This window comes from Chaetura pelagica, unplaced genomic scaffold, assembly GCF_000747805.2.
Source record: "Chaetura pelagica isolate M959 unplaced genomic scaffold, ChaPel_1.0 scaffold449, whole genome shotgun sequence".
In the NCBI taxonomy this organism is placed as follows: domain Eukaryota; kingdom Metazoa; phylum Chordata; class Aves; order Apodiformes; family Apodidae; genus Chaetura; species Chaetura pelagica.
In genome coordinates, this window is record NW_009954418.1 from 911286 (window position 1) to 933566 (window position 22281).

Consider the following 22281-nt stretch of genomic DNA (forward strand, 5'->3'; position numbering starts at 1 on the left):
AAGCACCAGTTTCAGCCCTCCTCAAATTTATAAACTGGTTCAGAGTTCAGTAAAACACACTATACACACACCAGGCTAAAAATAAGAAAGTCTTCCTGTGTCTGTTCTAGAAGTTGTGAAAGGCTTTTGAAAAGCAGCAACACCAGATGAGCAAAACCCACCTACAGCATCAATATGCCTTGAGCTGCAGCAAGGAATAATGCATGAGCTTAAGCTCTAGATAATGGCAGATGATAGTGATTTAAGCAGAAGTATTTCCTCTTCTAAAGACCAGAGATTAATCTCCACTCAGGAAACTTAAAAAGAAGCAAATACAACATTAAATGAGTTTGACACCCTATATTTAGTGACATCAGCCTTTAAAAAAAAAACAACAAACAACAAACCAGCAAAATTACTTGTGAAGAAAATCAAACTTAACTAGCTAGTTTAGGCTGCCTGGCAAGCCAAACCCCTAAAGAACAAAAGTTTGTCTACACTGAATAACTAAAGAGGCAAACCATGCACACACTTCAGATTTAGAGACTGCTGAGACATTCAAAATCCTTTTGAGTCTTTTTGCTCTTCAGGGGTGGCCCAGCTAAGCATAGGAATTTTCATACAGCACCTCCTTTAACAGCTCTAAATTAATCTTCTGGCAAATTCTCAAAGTATAATTGATATTTAGTGTTACAGCACATTTCAAAGCACCCCAGCTGTGCCTACCTGCTCAGACCCACACTTACCAGACAGGGTCACTCAAGCAGAAAAAGAAAAGAGATGCAGAAGAGACAGAAAGAAGATAAACCTTTTTATGCAAAGGCTGTGCTGGTAAAACTGAGCACTTAACAACGTGAAAACTAATCCCCGAGTAGAACTGAGGGAACAAATCCAACCAACTGACAAACCCCTAATGTCGTTTGCCAAAGAAAATGCACACTGGATCTCCGAGCTTGATTTTCACAATGTACCATACTCCAGTAGCCATACTCTGGAATTGTACAACATACAGTAGCTCAATAATGAACAAATAAAGGTTCGTGCAAGCTTATCTTCTTTGTATCAGCTCTCCTACTGCAAGGTCTCCACCAAGAAGAGCAGGGACTGTTTTTTCTGTCCTTGTTTTCACAGACTAGCTATGCAAGTCATCACAGCCACGTCTCCTGTGATGACAGCACACTATGCAGGCTGCAGATCTCCTGGCCAGCAGCCTCTGCCAGCAGAGGCTCAGAATGAGCATGAGTAAGAGGTGGACTACCAGGAAACCACCTCCCACAGCCCTCATTTCAAGATTAACCATTTCAAACAAACAAAATACAACACTACTCCCTTTCAGCACAGTCTTCACTCATTCATCTCACAAGAATAAATCAAGTACACACCTTCAGCTTAATAGCTGTGCTTAGTTTAGAAGTGAAAACAGGCTATTAGAATCAAAAGTCACTCTCTTTTAAGAATGCAGAGTGATGCCAAAGGGGAAAAAAAAAGCAGCATAACCTGACTTTGGGTCTGTAAAGACAGAACAGGCTGAAATTACTTTCTTGCAGAAGCAAACAAGCATTTTGCTGATCTTCATTTCAGGTTTACCTTTCATAGCCTCCCCTACCCTTCTGGCCCACAACAAAGGCCTGGGACATCAGAAGCTATATAGGACTTCCCACAGATGACAAAAATCTCCTTCTGGACAGCTTGAAAAGAGGAAGTATCTTGTTTCTCTGACATGGAATATTGTGCTGTCATTAACCCCTTCCTTTCAGGGGATGTTTCACTGCCCAGGTCCCTGCAGCTGCTTGTGTGTTACGTGCAAAGCTCACAGCTCAGTGCCTGCAACAGGCAGTCCTTCATGTGCCTTACAAGTCACCTGGAAGCCTGAGCAATGCTGGAAATTTGGCAAAAGTCTCAAGAAGTCAAAGGGGAAAAAGGACACGAGGTAGATTTCTGACCCTGCATCTGCCCACAGCAGTGACCAACAGCTGAGATACTGAGAAAGCAGCTCAGAAGCTGCCGGCACGTGGAGATAAAGTGCCCTGAATCAGAGCCCTCACAGCCTTACCCAGCTGGATTCAGCAGCCTTCAAACCTGAGATGATAAAACGTTTTTCACTTCTGAAAGGATCCATTCCTTAGCAAGATACCCGAGTTTTGAAATTACTGTGTGATCATTCAAATTCAGTATCATTCATGTTGAAACCACATGCTTACGCATCAACTTCTCTCATTAAAACAACACACAGAAGCATGTTGGTGCTTTTCCCTTCGTTTTAGAAAAAGGAATTTAGACTCCTTTTCCCCCTTCTCCTCTTTCTGGAGAATGGAAACCACCTAAGACTGTAGCCGTTTAACCACATATTTCCTTCTTTTCAGATAAAGCTATGCTGGTTCCCTTTCAATTTTCAAACTTAACAGACTTTTTAATAAATTACTGCTCTTGTCTATAAGCACATGATCTGTTATGGCACCTTAAAACTCAGTGTGAAGTTGCCTTTAAAAAAAACACAACACCTTCAGAATTCTTTGTTCTGAAAGCTGCCTGAAGACAGTCACACTTAAGAGAGCAAAGGCAAAAGCCACATGATTTCCATAAAGGCCCCAGCTTCTCCCCCTTAATATTACTGAGCAATACAATTTGATTAAAAATAGAGAAAAGGATGTCTTTGTTAGAGTAACTCTTTCAAGGTTTTGTTGCTAACCCCAGATTAACTCTATTTCTATCATTTTATACATCCTCCCCACACCTCCATGTGCTTTTCATAACAATATCTGAGAGCCAGTCTTGTAAAACTTGGGTGAAAAGCACTAGAGAGCAGAAGGAAGGAGATGGGGCTGGCAGTTGGGCCATTCCCAATGGCATAAGCAGTGGACAAATACAAAGCTACACAAAAAAACACCATTATAGGGATGTACAAGAGGAAAAGACACCTTAAACAGCTGCCTTTCAGATTACAGTCCATGCTACAAACCAAACAAGATATGGCATTTCTGACACTGACAGGAGGAGAGTAAGTTCTCCCCCATTTTGCACCCTCATTTTCCACACACTGGCAAAGCCAAGGCTCATTATTTTGTTAGATTTTGCAACGCAGGTAAACTGTCACATACTGAAATCTGCAATTTTTACTTGCTTATACTATGTGAATTTTTGTTTCATTCCACCTCAAACTAAAGTTTCCATTTCAAACTCCTACTACAAATCAAAGCAGATTTTTTTTTTTTTAATGAGAAAAGTAGACATTGCTTTTACACTGGAAACAAGCTTTTAGTGTTAGAACAAATATTCTGCTTGCTGACTGAATAACCAGCAAGAGTAAACATGCTCACATCCTGGCAGAGTATCTGGATGGAGGATGAACAGCACCATAAACATACAAACTTGAAAAGGTGCTGCAAGAATAAGTTAGGTTTTGAGTTGTTGAGCTGGGTTTTTGCTCTCTCAGCTTGATCTCTGAGCCACACCCTCACACTATATCATATCTCACCTTCCTTTTTTCACTCTTTCAGTTCATCTGATACTTTTTTTCATCTGCATTTAAATGAACAACCCTCTCCTCCAACTCCCAACTAACTGGGAGATACTTTTGTTGGTAAAACCAGGCAGGGAGGTGGCTCCTGTAACACCATTTGTTCATATTTTAAAAACTGAACTCAATTTGAATAGAGTGAAGCAGATAGAGGACAATCCTCAATGACTTTAAAAAAAGCTGCTTTACTTGAGCACAAGTGGCAAAACCTCAGTTTCACATCCTATTTTAGTCGTCTAGTAAATCCTTATCTCTCAGCACCAGGGTATTTAACTGATGTGCCATAGATATGCTATCTGCATGCTCCATCCACACATCCTGCAGTTACAGAAAATGTTCCTTCTCCCTAAAGCAACCCAGCCATTTACTCCCCCAGAGACTGCACAGTCCTCCCCACCCACTGACTAATGAGTCCCCACACTCCGATGGGACCACAGCTTCACTCTCCCAGTAAACACCAGTCCCCCCCACCCAGATTCTGTTTCCATTTTCCCAGCACACTGGAGCAAAAGGAATTCTTCCAGAGGAGGCTCAGCTCTGACTCACCCTCTGCCTCATCACATCTGCCCATCCACATCCCCTCACACCAGCTGCCTCTCTCTTGGCTAAGCCAAGTACACCCCAGTTTCGATCCCACCTTCCTCTGAATCACACCCCACTTTTAAATACTTGAACAGAAGTCTCCCCGGTGACTGACATCTAGGAAACACTGACTACCAAAAAAACCCAAGCTGCTGTCAACATTTACTCCAAGTAAGAGAGATTTTAGATCAGTTCAGGGTAACCTCATTATCCCAGCTTCTCTTGACTTGCTCTGTACAGCCTGCACAGGAAAAGGTCACTACCTGTCCAAATGGGATATTATGTATTCATCAGTTTCCTTTAACAGAATTTCTTAAGGTTATTTTGTAGATATATTTTCATAAATAAAATGCAGTGGTCTTGCCATACAGATTTGGCCTGTTTTGAAATGTAAAGTTGGGCCAGTCCTCCCTCCCCACATGCCAGGGCTCTCACTTGCACATCACAATCAGAGAAGGGTTGCCAGTCTGGGCTTCAAGAAGGGGGCAGAGCATGAGACAGGAAGAAGTCTAGGAAAAGAAAAAAGCTTTAGAGAAACTTTCCAACTGAATTTATACACTAAAATCCTCAATTATTTGGGGAGCAAAACAGAACAGTGTCTTCATCAGTATAACAATAGGGCTCTCACTTGCACATCACAATCAGAGAAGGGTTGCCAGTCTGGGCTTCAAGAAGGGGGCAGAGCATGAGACAGGAAGAAGTCTAGGAAAAGAAAAAAGCTTTAGAGAAACTTTCCAACTGAATTTATACACTAAAATCCTCAATTATTTGGGGAGCAAAACAGAACAGTGTCTTCATCAGTATAACAACAATTGAAGTTACAGCAAAAGCTGTCAACTCCACACACGGCTCCAGACTACACTGATACTGATCACTCCTGTTTTAAAAGAAACTAAGTAAAATAACCAAGTGAAGGACACTTTACAGCACTTTAGACCAGACTCTCTCAGTTCAATTCTGAAACAAAACCTTTGTGACACAGTTTTAACTGGGCATGAAACAGTAAATAGAAAGGGATGAAAAGAAACCCATTTAGAGAGTCACTAGGAGTGAAACAGACTTTTCAGTGCTTTTAATCTTAGAACAATAGACACATCATTAGAAACCCTAAGAGCTCAAAAATCCCACAGATGTAGATGAATCTTTCTGTTTCATGCCTCAAAGCATTATTCTTCCTTCAAACACAAACAGAAAACGTTCTCAAGTGATTTTTGAAAGCTACATCTTGAAACAGTTCCCACTATATGAAAAATGAGGTTCTGGTAAAATTTGAACCTTGTGCTACTTTGTAAAAATGCAAAGGAAGTGACACTTCCTGGCAAAACACAAGTCTTTCCTGAACAGTTGCACATGGATGACTAAACTGTGGCTTTCAAGATGAGCACAGCTCTAAGTTCCTGGAGGGTGGCATCACATCACCAACAGCAGGTCCTGGCTGTTGGCCAAGGTGGGACTAGATGATCTTCAGAGGTCCCTTCTAACCCTGAGCACTCCGTGATTCTGGGACTCCCAAGGTGGGACTTTCAAGGTGGGAGTCTGCTGACAAGGCATGGCAGACACCTCACAGTGCCCAGCACCATCACTTCTCTCCCCAACTTCCTTTCTGTGACCACCCAAAGACACTTCACTCACAGCTTTAGACCATATTGATAATTTGGTAGGAGGCTGGTAAGTTCAGGAATGACCAAGCCTACAGCAGTGCATGAAAAAGCCCATTTCAACTTTTTAGTTCTCCTCTTTCCTCTGCATTACCTACACTAGCCTCAACACCCACGCAAAAACCAAACACAACCCTAAAACCAACCATCCAGGCGTTATTATTTTTTTACAGACCACAAGAAGAATTTCTGGAAAGAGAGTTTTAACATTCAAAATGAAATAGGGTTACTCCTTTTCATCAGCTATGAAAAAGGTCAATCCCTCAAGCAAAACCAAAAGTATTAACAAACCAGTTAATGCCTAAGAGACTCCACTAGACTGCCAGGCTTAGGAAAAAACAAAATGAAGAAAATTCAAATTCTAAATACAGTCTTTCATACTACAATATTTTAAGATCAGAAAAAGCAGTGGAAATACAAACTCAATGACCATGAGGAATAAAACATGTTGAAAAAATTTGCTGAAATACACAATATGCCATGAATTACTATCAGCCTGTAATAGAATTTTAATAGCAACAAGTAAAAATAGATGAGTGCAGGGCTAGGTAATTTAACTATTATTTGCAGAAGGACTTGTTATATACAGCCAGTTAAATCTGTTGTTAATAAGTTCCTGGAGGGTGGCATCACATCACCAACAGCAGGTCCTGGCTGTTGGCCAAGGTGGGACTAGATGATCTTCAGAGGTCCCTTCTAACCCTGAGCACTCCGTGATTCTGGGACTCCCAAGGTGGGACTTTCAAGGTGGGAGTCTGCTGACAAGGCATGGCAGACACCTCACAGTGCCCAGCACCATCACTTCTCTCCCCAACTTCCTTTCTGTGACCACCCAAAGACACTTCACTCACAGCTTTAGACCATATTGATAATTTGGTAGGAGGCTGGTAAGTTCAGGAATGACCAAGCCTACAGCAGTGCATGAAAAAGCCCATTTCAACTTTTTAGTTCTCCTCTTTCCTCTGCATTACCTACACTAGCCTCAACACCCACGCAAAAACCAAACACAACCCTAAAACCAACCATCCAGGCGTTATTATTTTTTTACAGACCACAAGAAGAATTTCTGGAAAGAGAGTTTTAACATTCAAAATGAAATAGGGTTACTCCTTTTCATCAGCTATGAAAAAGGTCAATCCCTCAAGCAAAACCAAAAGTATTAACAAACCAGTTAATGCCTAAGAGACTCCACTAGACTGCCAGGCTTAGGAAAAAACAAAATGAAGAAAATTCAAATTCTAAATACAGTCTTTCATACTACAATATTTTAAGATCAGAAAAAGCAGTGGAAATACAAACTCACTGACCATGAGGAATAAAACATGTTGAAAAAATTTGCTGAAATACACAATATGCCATGAATTACTATCAGCCTGTAATAGAATTTTAATAGCAACAAGTAAAAATAGATGAGTGCAGGGCTAGGTAATTTAACTATTATTTGCAGAAGGACTTGTTATATACAGCCAGTTAAATCTGTTAAAGTTATAAAAACCCCTGTATTTTTTCCCTCTTTAGGGTAATATATATCCCTTGTTCATTTTGCTTCTGTGTACTGGAGCTTATTAAATTTAAAACTTAAAAGTGTATTAGAAAAGTTGGAACTATGATTTATTTTCTCATAAAGATTTTTAATTTAGTCTGATCTTTATGAAAATGCTGTACCTTCCAGATTCAGGAGTCAACATTTAAAAAAAATTAAACCTCTAAGTTTTAGAGTCTTAAATATATTTTCCCTCCCTTTTATGGAAACCTAAGAATGTATACATGCCTATATATACATGTTAATGCCAAAGGTGATTCAAGATAAAGCTAGAAATATTAGCTTAAGGCATTTCACAGCCAAGGGGAAAAAACAGCTCAAAAAACTTGTGCCATACCAACACAAAAATCTGTTTTAGTTCTCTAATAATAGCAGAAGGTGTCTGGATATCGAGTGCTAGTATTCCCTCAGGAAATAATGCACTCCAGTTCACAACTGGAAAACAGCCTCAGAAATTACTTGCTACAAATTCCAACTTCAGAGAAAAAAAAAAACAAACCTGACAAGTGTGATGTTATGCAATTCAGGCAATTTTTAAGTATTATTTAAATCACCTGTTTTTAATACAAATAAAGCTGAAGTTTGGAGAAAGGTCCACCTAGACAAAATGCAGACACCGCACAATCCTTTTTGCATAATTCTGTGTAGAAAACAAATCCATGTACAGACTCACATTAAAATATCTCTGTAAGTGGCATCAGAGCTGTGACAAGCCCTCTCTCCACATGCTTTCTGTCTTATTAAAGTACTCCAGTGATGCTTTTTGGTTCCCCAACTTCCAAAAAGACCAGCAGAAAAATATTCCTCACTTTACAGTAAAGAATTCACAAGCTACTTCTAGAAAACCTGATATTTTTTATGTTTTTCTGGTGGTTGGTTGTTGGGGTTTTTTCTGCATAGTTAACTCAACTATGTCATCATGACTCCTTTTCCAAAGCCGATCAATGTTTCCTTAAATTATGCAGGTTACTATTTCAAGTTAACTCAAAACAAGTCTATAACTAAGGCCAGACATGGAGCATTAAGGATGTCAGAACAAATGCCGTTTAGATCTGTGGAGGCGACAGCATTTTATTGCTGGATTAAGTCCTTGTGCTTAGAAGTTAACAGAAAAATACCAAAATGCTGCTGCACAGGAATTACACTCATCATTTAATAAAAAAGAAGTCTCCAGACACAGTTCCAAAACAGTGCAACTGCTGGATTGAGGAGGAAACATACACTACGCTTGACTAAAACCTCCAAAAACCCCTAAACCCAAGCAAGAAGTAGGTAGAGCTGCTTGGTTTTGCAGTGTCTCTACAAAAAGATCTAGTCGCTCCCAACGTGAAATGCATCTCCTGCTCAGACTCACTCCATTTGCCTTCAAAAAGACAAAACCAATCCCACAGTTGGAACTGAGGATCAACCCAAGATGCAGAACATAAGGATAATCTGAAAGGCAAATACACGCTGGGGTTTCCCCCTGTGCAACTTTCCAGGGTTTTTTATCAACACATCTTTACCACTGGATTCCACCTGAGAAGGATGGCTGGAGTTTAAATTTACTCTCCTGAAACATGAATGCATTAAAAAGACCCCTTTTTGTCTTGCAACATAGGAAAAAACCACATTTTTTGCAGCAAAACATTGCCAGGAGACTGGTGCTGCTTTGCTGCTGGAAAATATGCAGGTAACAAAGGCTTCTGCTCACAAAACCAGTTCCCTAACAGAAGCCCAATACTGTTTGCTGCCACGTTGGCAGAATAGATTTTCCAGATTGAATATGTCAAAATTGGTTGGGAAATTAAGTTGTTTTCAAGCTTTCAGAAAACAGCACAGCAAAAAGCAGTTATAACTAAAAAAGGGAGAGAGGTTTCTCTAAACCACATCATTTACACACCTGTGTGCAAGTAAATGGCCTATTAAACTTGTGCATTTTAAAATCAAAATTTGAAATGTCTAGTGCAAGTAGAGTTAACTAGAAGGCACGTGCTTTAGACAACATGAGCAAGCAACTACTAAAAACCCACCAGGAACAGACTCAAGAAAGAGAGGGGCAAGAAAAGTTGCCTCTTCTGCCCTTTGGCTTTTATTACAGTCTGGAGCACTGTGACAGCCTCACCTTTCTCCCTGAAGCAGGAGGTAAGTCTGGAAAAACTGCATGAACATTTCTTCAACAAGTAGTACTGCACCAAGCCTTAAAATAGTGCAAGTTAATGATTTTTTTTCCTCTTTGTATACCATAAAAACCACTTGGCTTTCCTCACCCAACAAGATTTCATCGTGTTGTAATTATTCTGCAGAAAACCATCAGCTTCTGCAGAGAAACATCATTAGCAATGGCTGTGAATTTTCTTCTGAAAAGTAACTAGCACTTTCATAGGTACATATGTTTAATACCAAGGTCTCCAAACAGAAAAATCATCATTAAAAAAAAAACCCAAACATAGTTACAAAGATAGTGTATAATATAAATACAGTTTTGGTTAGCCAAAACGCAGCAAGAATTACCCTAGCACAAGACCAGGAAAGGACAGAATCAACACTATGACTTGCAGGAGAGAGGAAGGGATTTAAGTTCTTATGCACTGTTTATTTTTTCTTCCCTATAAACCACTTACTGATTCATCTTCTTGAAGTTCATAAAATTTAGAGCTGACATGAGCTATACTTCCCCACAAGTCTGATTCCCAAGTTCCAGGTATCAGAGTAGAACTTAAAATATTTTCATACTGCTTCCCTAAATGCTTGATCTGGGAAGTACCATCCTGTATGTTTCTTGAACAGCCTAAGACTTTTTGAAGTGATAAGGAACAGCAGCTTTCTGGTGTCTGTGGTGAGAACCCACCAGGCTACCAGGTTGTGTCATCACACTGCAGGGTACTGTGCTTGGGTTCCCCTCATTGAAGGCATCTGCACATGAAATTGCCCCTCTGCCCAAGGGAAAAGGCTTTTTTTTTTTAATTAAAAAAAAAAAGGAAAGAAAGAAAAAGAGAAGCATGCAAGCTTTAGAAAGAAATCCCCAAGCACTCTTCAGTAGCATGAGAAAAATATACTACTATAGTTACTTTGTCTGAATGCCTTCCTTCTTTTTCCTGCTCTTAAGCACTCTCTGGGCTTGCATTAGTTTCCAAAAAAAAAGAGAAAGTCCAATATTGCCCCTACTAAATAATGTAAGCTTTTCCCTTTTTTATATCTGTTTTTTTTAAGGAATGCATTGGCTGAAAAGAAGCTAAAAATTCTTTCTTGACACCTCTGACCTGTTTTGTCCAACAAGACCGGCTCCCCCTCAACTGCAAAGAGGGGGTATTTCATCAGGACCTAGAAGCCCCCATCAGTTATTCTCCTTCCTTCCTTAGATTTCAGACCCTAAAAGTACTTGAAATATCCTCAGCCACTGTATTTCAATAGAAAATTGAAGTTTAATGACCCTTCCTGTAAAGATTATGCCAGGTTTATGAACTCCCTTTCTGTCACCTTCCACTGGTTTTATCTTCTACATCTATTCCTAAGAAAACAAGTCACACACTCAGAAGTCCCACAATATAAAGCTGCTCCCTGCAACTGTTTAAGCAAACCATTTAAAATACACAAAGAAGGCAGAAATTGTGCAGACCCAAGTAGCTACAATTTGGATCTCCTATACAAGTCTAGATATTACCCTAACAGAAAACAGATCAACTTTCTGCTGAGACGAAACATCTGCAGCATCAGCTGTTCCCCAAAAACGATCCTTTCAGTAGCACTTGTGTTCTTGGAACAGCCAATCTTGTGCAAGAGTCCTCATTTTTTTCCCCATATTATTGTCACAGTACATATGCCACCAAGCCAACTTGTTAAACATCAAATATACAATTATGCAAGCTAATTAGCTCATTTCGTTACTTGTACTTCAGACAATAAAGCTTGAAGAAACATTTCAGTAACTTCCAGAAAAATGACAGTTTCTTGTGGCAAATGTTTCATCATCTTATTGAATATTTCTCTTTTTTTTGAACATGAAGGATTAACTGATTTTTCCACAGAGAAACAGACATCCTCCAACAGCAATGCTCCTTTCTTATTCATTTATAAGAAGAGAAGCACAATGTTAGCAACTTTGTAAGTGGAGACTGATATGTAAAACATGGGCATTCAGCAATCCAAACGTCTGGATTTCTTCCAGGGATCTCAGGGACTGCTTTCATCCACACAGCATCCGTGTATCCTTATATATAGCTGGTTCCCCAAGGCAGAGTTTAGCTCACTAACTCTGGTATTGCTCCTCTTCTGAGAAACTTTAGGATGATGGTTTGAATAAATTTCAAGTCTTGTCTATGCACCTCTGATGGGTGCATTTAGGCCACTGGAAAAAGCTCAAGGTAACATAGAAAACATGACTGAATAACTGCTTCTGCAACATGCAATAAAAGCTAATCAAAAACAGGTTCACTGATGGCAGATATTAAGTACTTAGGACCTACAGCAAGGGCTGAGAGCCCAGACAGCACAGCCTGGCTCAAAGAACATTATGAGCCCTGCTCCAAAATGCCATTGTCACTGCACACACCCTAATGCACCAACAAGAGCATTTGGAGGATGGGGGGGAGTGGAAGGATTACACAGAAAAAGCTGTGGATATTTGTCACATGAGAGGCCTGGTGTGACTCATGCCCCAGTGGCTGAGGGCACCCCATGATAAATAAATCACTGCTCAGGAACAACTGTCCAAACCTCAGCCAGCAGCTGCTGGCCAGCACAGGATGACATGTCCCTAACAAGTGATGAGCTCTAAAGGGTTCTCTGCCCAAAACTCAAGTATTTCATTGCTCATCGAGGATAAACTGGATGCACCTCCCAATTCTGAGGGAAAGTGAATAAGCAAAGATACACTGTGACTACCTGGCTTCAAACAGAGTTTCAGGCAAACAACTCTCCTCTGTGCAACAACATCTGCTCAGGATGAGGAACACCTTAAAGCATCCAGGCAAAACAAGAGTAAATTTCACCCTCCTCTAAAGCAAAAATGGTATAGGAAGGTAAACAATTCAATGACTTAACAAAAAGAAAGAAAAAAAAGAAACTGAGCAGTCTCAGCTAAATAAAAGACTGTTCAAAAGCACCTCAGAAGACTCAAGCACGTGGACAGTTCAGCAGCTGATGTGCCTTCATTGACCACCAGCTGCTCTTCAGAGAACAATCTCTCCCAGTTACCTCGATGTTTAGGGATTCTGGGGCCATCAGGTAGACCTGAGTAGGACAAACAGTTATTTAAGGGTGCTTGAGAAAAGCACCCGTTCTGAGGACTGGCACCAGTCAGATCTGCCCTGCTCCATGTTCCTGAAATAAGCTGGAACTAAGCCAGAAGAGGAATTCTGCGACATTCTGCTGGCATAAAGGGAGAGAGCAACAAATGAATATGATAAGTTTGACCCCAAGATACCCTTACCCTAACCTACCAGAGCAGTAAGGGACTAGCCTAGAAATCAGTCAAGGACTCTACAGAGCTATGCAATGAACCACAGCTCGAGTGCAGATCTGTGAGCAACAAGACTGTTCTGCAAGGGAAAGCATTTATGAACAGGACAGCTCCTGGGAAACAATGTCTCACTAGATGCCCTCACATACTGAGATGATCCACAAAGAACATCCATGGTACCATGGCTGACATTTGCTAGTTTTCTAAGTTACATCTTACATGCCCATATGCCTCCATCACACACAGACAGCTCCACTAAGTCCTGTGAGGTGACAGAGATGATTAGGTTGCTACCACCCACTCTTCAGGGTGGCAGCACTGTCTCATGAAGTGCTTTAAACAGAGACCTTCAGAATAATTTGAAGGAGCATTAAATTACTGCAGACAAATTAAAGGGTGAAGCCATCATAACTGTTAAGACCACATGCAGCCCGTGGCTGAGGTGGTTCACCCTGTGTGGTGGCAAACCACAGTATGATCTTTCACTAATATTACAGCCCCAGCACACCTTTTTTTCCCCCCCCTAAATCCCTAATATCAGACATCCTTTTCCACTGATCTGGAAAACAAACTCAAATCCTTTTTGTCCAGAGCAGACTGCAGGGAACACATATTGCTGTAAGACTATTTTAGATGGTGACAATGCAAAAAAACCAAATACTGCTGGACTGAAAACATAGGGAGTTAAGGAATATAAAATGACAGCTGAAACTAGAAATCAGTTTCCAAGACATGCTTACCTTTTTTTTTTTTTAAGGGTACCTGAAGAAAGAAAAAAAGAAAGCTGCTACTCCCAGTTTTGTCTGAATGACTTAAATGTTTCTTCTAAACTCTTCAGAAAGCAGCGGGGACCAAAGAATAAAACTTCCCACTCCGTACAGGCTGGCACTAATATTTTTCACAAATTAAGCCTCCACTTTGCAAGCAAATTCCACCGGGTACACAGTGATCCCACGTGTGACTGGAAGTTGCATTTTCTCAGAAAAATGCAGCAGCCAATAAACCATCCCAACCATTATGAAATTGTATCGCTAACGTCAGACAAGTTGATCTCCAGACAAGCCATATCTATCAAACCTCTAGTGAAAAAGAAGGACACAAGTGGAGAACTGATGTTGTTGGCTGCCTTAAAAGGCAGTTTTTATTCAAATACAGCACCTTTCTCATTACATAAAGTCTGCAGACATAACAGAAAGCCTTAGTTTTTAAGATTCATCCAAGCCCTTAACATCACCTAACAGCCAAATGGAGCTTCTTAGTTAAAAAAGCTGCACATGAGGAGAAAGTCAAGATCTTTAGGAAGAAAACTGAGGCTCAGAAATATTCAGCTATAGCTAGAACCAAGTTTAGTGAGTAGAAATCCTAGCTACATCCCACATGTGGCATGCCAGGCACTCTGAATCAATTTAAAATCTGTCTGATGTGCTTTCCTCCTGAGCTGCGGAGCTCCCAGTGCATTACAGCGAAATAAGCCTGTGCTGAAGATTCTGGTTTATGAGCAGCTGCTGCCAAACAGCAGACAGGAAGTTAAGCTGCACTAAAAATGAGATGGAGAATAGTATTATGAAGGGGAGGGGAAGTAAAACAACTTCACACACTTCAGAGTAGCAACTGGTATTTAAACAATAAAAAAAGTTACCCAAGAGCGAATGTTCTTACAGGTAAGAAAGGCCAGAGCTACATAAACATCTCAAGTGACAAATGAAGACATTTTATCTTACTGTAAAAAGTATACAAAGCGAATCATGCAGAGGAAACTGATCACAAGGTTCTCCACAAAACGAAGGGGCCTTCAGTCAAATTAGATTTTAAGAAGCACTAGAGTCCCTGAAGACACAGTTCAGCCTGAAGTTCACAGAAAAAAACTGAAGGGAAAATGAGAGACCTTCATCAAGCACAATAAAACCAGTCTGACTAAGTCACAATACCAGAGAACCCAGGTGAAAATGAAGCTATTTCATTCCAGCATTCAATTATGTGAGATTACAGGCAACACATTACACTTCTACACTGTCTCTGAATTTCTATCTATTCATTTATATTTTTAAAATGAAAAATTAAAAAAGAGCTGGACATTAGATGGCAACGCCAAGGCTGAGGAAGCCTTGGTTATGGTTCAGCTCTCCAGAAACAGGACACACACAGCAAACCTGACACAACCCACACACCCTCACAATCACAATGAAATACAACGTTCTATGACTAGGGATCTATTTTTAGTGTGACTTTTTCTTTGGCTATGACAAACCTGAAAAATTGCTCAAATACACAATTAAATTTGCTACAGGTCAAAGCACAGAATGTAAAAACGATCTCCAAAAAAAAATAAAAAAATGTTAGGCTTGAGTTTAAAAGGGATAGAAACATTAAGTGAACACAGAGATACCCAATTCCTGAATTCATGGAGACAGAGTATCCAACAGAGGCCTACTCACTCATCCTGAACATCAGATGCATCAAATTAAGAAGCAAATGAAGCACAGGAGAAAACCCTCAGTCCAGAAATACCAGAATGAAAAAACCTCAAGGCTCTTTAAGTAGATAGTCACAGAATCCCAACTTTCACATGGATTCACAAGGGTCTTGCTCTGGCTAAATCTCAACCATTTAAGCAGCAATTCTAGCAGATGCTGCACAGGGCTTTTTGTCAATCTGTGCACAAAAATGCTTAGACACAATAGTGACACACTTCAAGTCTGGATAAACTATTTTTGGGCCACTATTTGCTCAGCCAAGCACCGAAGCAGAATTCCAGAATAAAAATATTTTAGCCCTGGTAAGTTATCTACATTCTAGATCTCAAACTAATGCCTAAAATAATAATTAACTGACAGCTCCCTCCACAGCCTTTTTTTATTCATATAATTAAAAACATGCCTTGCTGGCTTAAGCCCAGGGATGAACAAACACACATTATGCACTGCCTCAAGAATCAAAGCTCATAAAACAATGTTGCACAGAGCTACAAAAGTCACATGGTGTTAAGAGGCTGCTGAAGCCTCTGAAAGAAATTCTTAATGAAACTGAACAACGAAAAGCCTACAGAGGACAAAAATCTCAAGACAATTCATCTGAAACACTCAGCTGCTTCTGTTGATAACATAAGGAACACTCACATTCTGCTCACTCCTCTCCTGCAGCCACAGGAGTGGCTTGCTGGCAGACAAGTTTCATTCTGCACGCTGCAGAATTGAAGCCACACACATTGAATTCACATGTGATTTACCCCAGAAAAGTTTGATTAAATGGTGACCAGCCTAACAACGCCCCCATTTATTAGCTTGTCCACCTCTAGCCTCCATGCAAATGAATTCTTCTCAACGTTTTAGTGAAGCACTCTAGAATTTACTGTAAACACACAAAAGAGGGAGGGGCACTCATTAATGAGGCTCATGTTCTATTTTACACACAGCGTATATCCACCAGGCTCATACATGATTAGGAAAACACAAGAAAATGGATGTAGTAGTTCAGTACTTTAAGAATTCATTCAGAGAAAACAAAGTTAAAAAAATCATAAGAGTAAATAAAATTAGTTTTGAACTGGCAAAAAGAGAGACTTCAGTCTTCTTACACATTACAAGAAAAATTCCTCATTCAATTGTGAGCCAGAATCAATATTTTTCAATAAGAGCCAGATTCAATTCAGTTTCCTTAGCAAAGCAGTCAGTACCCAGCACAGCCAACTTCACTCCTTCTCCCCCTATTTGTCAAACTTCTGCAAACCTCACAGGACTAAATGTAAAAGATTTTTTTTTCCCAAAAAGCCTCACTACCTTGAGTTCCAAACACCATATCTCCCCTCAGGAATTATTACTTCTTCTTCCAATCAAGTTTTCCCACTATAGGAAATATTCATGTTCCACCCAACAGCATTTAAAAGACCCAATATGCCATTAAACCTGAACATGCTTCTAGCATTTCCTTCACTCTGGTAGGCTGGGTCACATTAGCTGTTGTTACAAGAGTGGGTAAATAAATTTAGGTAAAAGCAAGAGTTTTGTAGTCTACTAAAAAATCTTTAAAGTCAAAAACTTAGACAGAAACTAGACTGAAACAGAGAGGTTATGGGGACTTAAGCATTGGTCCAAACCTACTGAGGTCTGCAAAAAGTTTCCTATTGAATTGAGTGATCTTTGGACCAGTCCCAAAGCACTTACAGTAGCACAGGTAAGACACACCATCTACATTTGAAAGGTATGTTTTTCCTGTAAAACAAAACCAGCTGTAAGTGATTTCAGTAACTTCACTCCAATGAGACTAAACAAGGTTTCTGACTTTGAATCTAAAGCAGCTTCACATACAACCCTCAGTGCCTTATCTATCGGTCCATGGGACAACCACCTCTGAAAAAACTGATTCAGAAATCAATTCTGAAAGCAATGGTTAGTCCATACTGTTGCTAAAAGCTTCATTCCACTAAGCAGCACACTGAATGTTTGCTATAGTAGTTGGTAACCTAAGACCCAAGGAAGAAACCTGTTCAAAGTGTAAATTTTCACTGTCTCCCACCATTTGTTGGCCAACATCTAGTTCCTGAACCATTGCAGAAGCAGCTTACTCAACACTAAACTTAAATTGCTCCCCAAATATTTTTTTTTTCCTACAGCATGGAAGTAGAAACAAAGTTCTGTTCTTCAAAATTATAAAAAGCCATGCAAACATGGCTGTTTCCCTCCAAAAATATTCACATGCTTTAAGACAAAGCGATACCAGAGCTCATCCAAACACGTGCCTACCTACGTGTGCGGAGATGTGAAGTATTAGTAGCTGTGCATCATACAAGCAGCCCATACTAATTAGTAAGATCATAAGCACAACATCACAGTTTCTTTCAGTCACAACAATTTCCTGCTTACCTTGCCTCCTTCTCTTTCAAAGTCGACATATTCCCGGGTCGGTGTCTGTCGCTGCTCCCCCTGCCAGCTGGCCGGAAAAAACTGGAGAGATAGATTGGTTCCTGTGGCCACAAAAGCCTTTTAGAAAAATCAATACAAACAGGATCAGGGAGCAAGACATTACATAAATTATGCAGGCAGTCATTTATTTTTACATCAGTTTATGTCTTAAGCCAGGCAGCAGAGAGGATACTTAAAGTCAAAAACATGCGCTCATCATTTTTCTTAAGTATTAAGTTACAAACGTTTGATTCCATTTTGACAACATTTGCCATTGGCTGCTTGGGATATAAAATACAACATGGGATCAATACTTCTTTCAAATCAGTTTTGCTGACATTAAGAATCTGTCCTTTCAGTTCTGTCTGGATAGCCTGCACCAACTTAGTACCTGCAACATTAAAAACTGCCCATGCTTTTTAAAGAGCTTGCATATCCCTAAAGTAAGTCCTGATGCAGGAAATTAACTCCCCAGACCTGCTACTGGGGACAACTTTTTTCTAAGAAAAGGATCTGTTTCCTTTCACAATCTATTTGTACCTACTTATCTGAACTGAAATATAAATATCTTTATTTTATGGTCCATGGGCAAGTAGCATCAATACATGGATCAATTAAACTTCACAGGACGAAGTCTTCTTGCCACATTCAGACACCAGTGAAATCCAAATCAGCAGATACTGTGTCAAGTGAGAAAAGCAACCATAGGAATTCTCAGCTGCAGCCCTTTGTGAAATCATTAAAGGGACTGACTTAACCCTATTAGAAAAAGCATCCCTTGCTATTTTTTTTCTATGGTACCAAATGAAAATAAGATTCCGTTTTCTCCATTAAGACTCTTTATTTAATTGTATTTCTTATTAACTCCTCTGTATTTAATTGTGCATCTTATTAACTCTTAGCCACGGCAAGTAAATTTCTGGACATGAAATGAAAAATTATCTTTACAAGCAGAAGTCCCTTGCAAGAAGATTTTGCAAGTCCCATTCTCTGGTACACATGAGTATGACCCACAAGCATGTGAATACTCCCACATGCTCCCAAAATACTACTCAAAACCCCAGCATTAAATGTTGCAATCAAATAACTGTATTGATTCGCCTGATCACTTTAAACGGTCATCAATCCAGAATATAGTTTTTCTTAAAAGCTATACAAATAACACTCTTAATAGCTGGAATTTCCTGACAAGCAGATTCCTTTTAAGCAACCCAGAATGCAGCAACTTTAGGGTATAACTGCGCTGCTACCTACGACACATGGGCTCTAGGTGTTATTTTAGGTAGTTCTAGTCATGTACTGCAAGGCTGCCTGTCACAGGATTAATACCTCCCATTTTTAAAGTAGACATGCTTTGTCTTGACTTTTTCCTCTCCACTAAGGGACACTGATACTCTGCAATCAGGTTCCATCCCAGACCATCCTTAAAAGCAGATTTTAATCATTTTATTTAAAACACGTTCTCAACATCATGAAAATTGACTCATCGGTCCTCCTAGGAGGGTATTGCTTTGGTACATTAATATTTGTTTGCCCTACAACAGGCAATGACAAGCACTTCCATCAATATAATAGAAGCTCCACGGAGGACACACTTGCACAAACAGCATCCAAGCTGCAAGGGCTGCAGACCCCCAGCATCAGGCTGACTAGCCTGTATGACCCCTTTGCTTTTCTAAATGATCCTATTTACCTATCAACCAAAAAAACCCCCATTATACCTATCTCCAAATATTTCTGGGTCGTGGGTCATCACCACATAAGTCTGTTTATGAACTACAGCCAAGTATCTTTAGGAAATACATGTTTTAGACTCCTTCATTTACACACTTAAAACAAAAATGCCAAGGAGTGAGATCTTTTGAGTGTAACCCAGCTGACCACTGCAGCCCTCTGGACTTCTCCAGCTTCTGCAGGTCCCCAGAACACTACACTTGCCTTGTGAGAAACTGAGAGACTGAAGCACCCATGCCTTCCTGCTTCCACCCCCTAACTTGAGCTGGAGGGAAGAACCACAGGAAAAATATCAGAGAAGAAAATGAAAAGCACACAAATTCCCACATCCTCCTGGAGTCATGCAGGCAACATTTAAACCATTAGGCTATTTAAAAATACACATTTATCCTCTCGATTTGTGAAGCCTGTTCCCTCCATCTGAACAATTAAAACAGCCACGTGCTTCTCAAAAATCATAGCTCAATGCTGCAAAACTCACAGTCTTGCTAGGATCCACACAGCACTACATTGAATTTTCTTCTAGTAACAATTAAAAAAATAATAATAATAAAACTACTACCACTACAAAAAAACCAACCCAGATCACTAGTTTGGTCTTAAACTTGAAAGCAAGAAAATGATAATTTTCTACACAGAGCCTTGTAAAGCTCAGTCAGAGCTGCTATCATACACACATGCCTCAAATTTTGCAGAGAGCTTATCAGGTAGCAGAAGTGATCTGACCCACACATAGACAGTGTAAATACAAGCACCTTTCAAACAAACAGGTGATTAGGAAGTCTGCCCAAAACAAACCGAACACAAAGTTATTTTCAAATATCAAAGCAACACCTTCCTTAATATTTCACAGTTGCTTTCTCAGGAACACTGGTAATTATTTTCTTTATTTCAATCGAGTTCTTTGATTGAAGTAACCAAGGTCCTACTGCCAGTTCTACATTAAATCCGTAAGATATTCTCTGGGGTTGTTTTTTTTTGCCTGCTTAAAAATATGTAAGGTCATTTGCAAAGACTCCCTTTGGAGATAAAAGAATAAATCCTTCCCGTCTGGAAAAACATTCAAGACTAAAAAAGTAAAATTACTAGGTCTTTTTAACATCAGTCATTACACACATTACGTTTCTAAGTAAACCTGACTACTTGGGCTCTGCTCACAAAACAAAACCAGATGTTTCAGGGAAAGTAATGTAGAGGCTGTTTTATAATTAAGTAGCAGTAAAAATATGCAGAACAAGCAACACTGGTTGCTTCCAACGGATGAAGTTCTGGCAGAGAAAGACAGCAGCAGGCTTAGAAGCATGAAGGTGAAACTAGAGAGATTTCCCATTTATATAAAGAACAGCACAGGCTGCAGTGGAAAGCTAATTTATCAGCTACATTTGATTTATTTTATTTCTTTTAGGGAAGGGCTCAGGTATGCTCTGCACTTTCACCTATTCAGGAACTTCAAATGCTAGCAAGCTATGTCCTCCTTACCTACCCATTGTTTCCCTGGTGACTTTTGAAAGGAAGCAAACACACACCATGAAAAATGAACGTAAAATAAAACCAAAACCACCAGCAAAATTAAGAGACTGGCTACAAAGGGCTTCTCACAAAATAATATTACAGCTTTTAAGACTACAAGTAACAAGCAGGGAGAAGACTCAGCTAAAATAAAGTTACTCAGTAAAGGATAACCACGTACCCTTTTACTCACAAATGCAAATGAAGGAGATCGGCTGCAGCAACCGGTATTCAGTGATATTTGTTTGGATGTGCATAAGAATAATTTCATTGTCCGTAGGGATAATCCCGTTGTGAACTGACTAGCAGCAGCTACACCCCGCGAAATTAAAGAACCATAAACCGAACGTGGTGAGAATAAGGAGTTATTTCCTATGGGAAAGGGAATTTTTACCTCGTCTTTTTATACTGCAAGTGAAAAAAAGAGGTTACTTCTGCATTTCCACAGCCAAGAGTTAAGAGCTTAACAACTCTGCTAGGAGATACTGATCCTACAGAAGGCACAGAGAGCAGAAATCAAACCAGGAAATAACTAGTCAGCTCTTGACTACTCCGGGCCGTACTTCACCTCACTTCTTAACCCAGGAAAAAGCGGCCTGTAACCTTGACGAGTGAGAAAAACGGGGCTGAAGTCGCGAGTTTCAAAGCCCGGTTTTAAAAAGCACCTGACTGGGTTCACAGACCCAGCGAACAGCTCTCGCCGGAGCCTCGGAGCGAGCGCCTTCCGAACCACTTCACTCGTTTCCCAAGGGAAATGAATAAAAACAAAGAATAATAATTTAAAAAAAGGGGCTGAAGGCTGCAGCAAAGCAGCTCAGAACTCGAGACACGTGCCCGGGGAGCGAAGCGCGGCCGCCTGGCACCGGGAAAGCTGCGGGAATTCCTCACTTCCCCATCCCCTCCCGCTATTCCCGGCCCTGCAGAGCCCGCGACACGTCCCGGAGCCACAGAGAAACCCTCCTTTCTGGGGCAGAAACGCTGCCGTTTCACCTCCTCCTTCTCCCCGGCGTTCGAGAGGCGGCAGACCTCACTTATTCCCTTCCCATTATCCCTTTTACCCTCACACCTCCCTTCGGGAAAACTTTCCATCCCATATCCCCTCCCGCTATTCCCGGCCCTGCAGAGCCCGCGACACGTCCCGGAGCCACAGAGAAACCCTCCTTTCTGGGGCAGAAACGCTGCCGTTTCACCTCCTCCTTCTCCCCGGCGTTCGAGAGGCGGCAGACCTCACTTATTCCCTTCCCATTATCCCTTTTACCCTCACACCTCCCTTCGGGAAAACTTTCCATCCCATCCCCCAGACCCGGCCGAGAAGCCGCAACCCCTTCCGCTCCTCCTCCTCCAAGTCTCCCTCAAACTTTTTTTTAACGTAAAACGCTAAGAAAGCGGGGAGAACGAAGGGTCCCGTCCCGTCCCGTCCC

At 40.5% G+C, this 22281-nt stretch overlaps 1 protein-coding gene across 1 annotated transcript in view; it reads right to left on the bottom strand.

Annotated features, from left to right (window-relative positions):
- Positions 1-22281, bottom strand: part of CBFB (core-binding factor, beta subunit) — a gene marked incomplete at its 5' end in the record, with an annotated part of 92333 nt that overhangs the window by 15933 nt on the left and 54119 nt on the right. The window contains one exon of the mRNA XM_010004446.1: positions 17579-17695. Within this exon, the coding sequence (XP_010002748.1) occupies positions 17579-17695 (117 nt within the window). The remainder of the gene's footprint in view (positions 1-17578; positions 17696-22281) is intronic.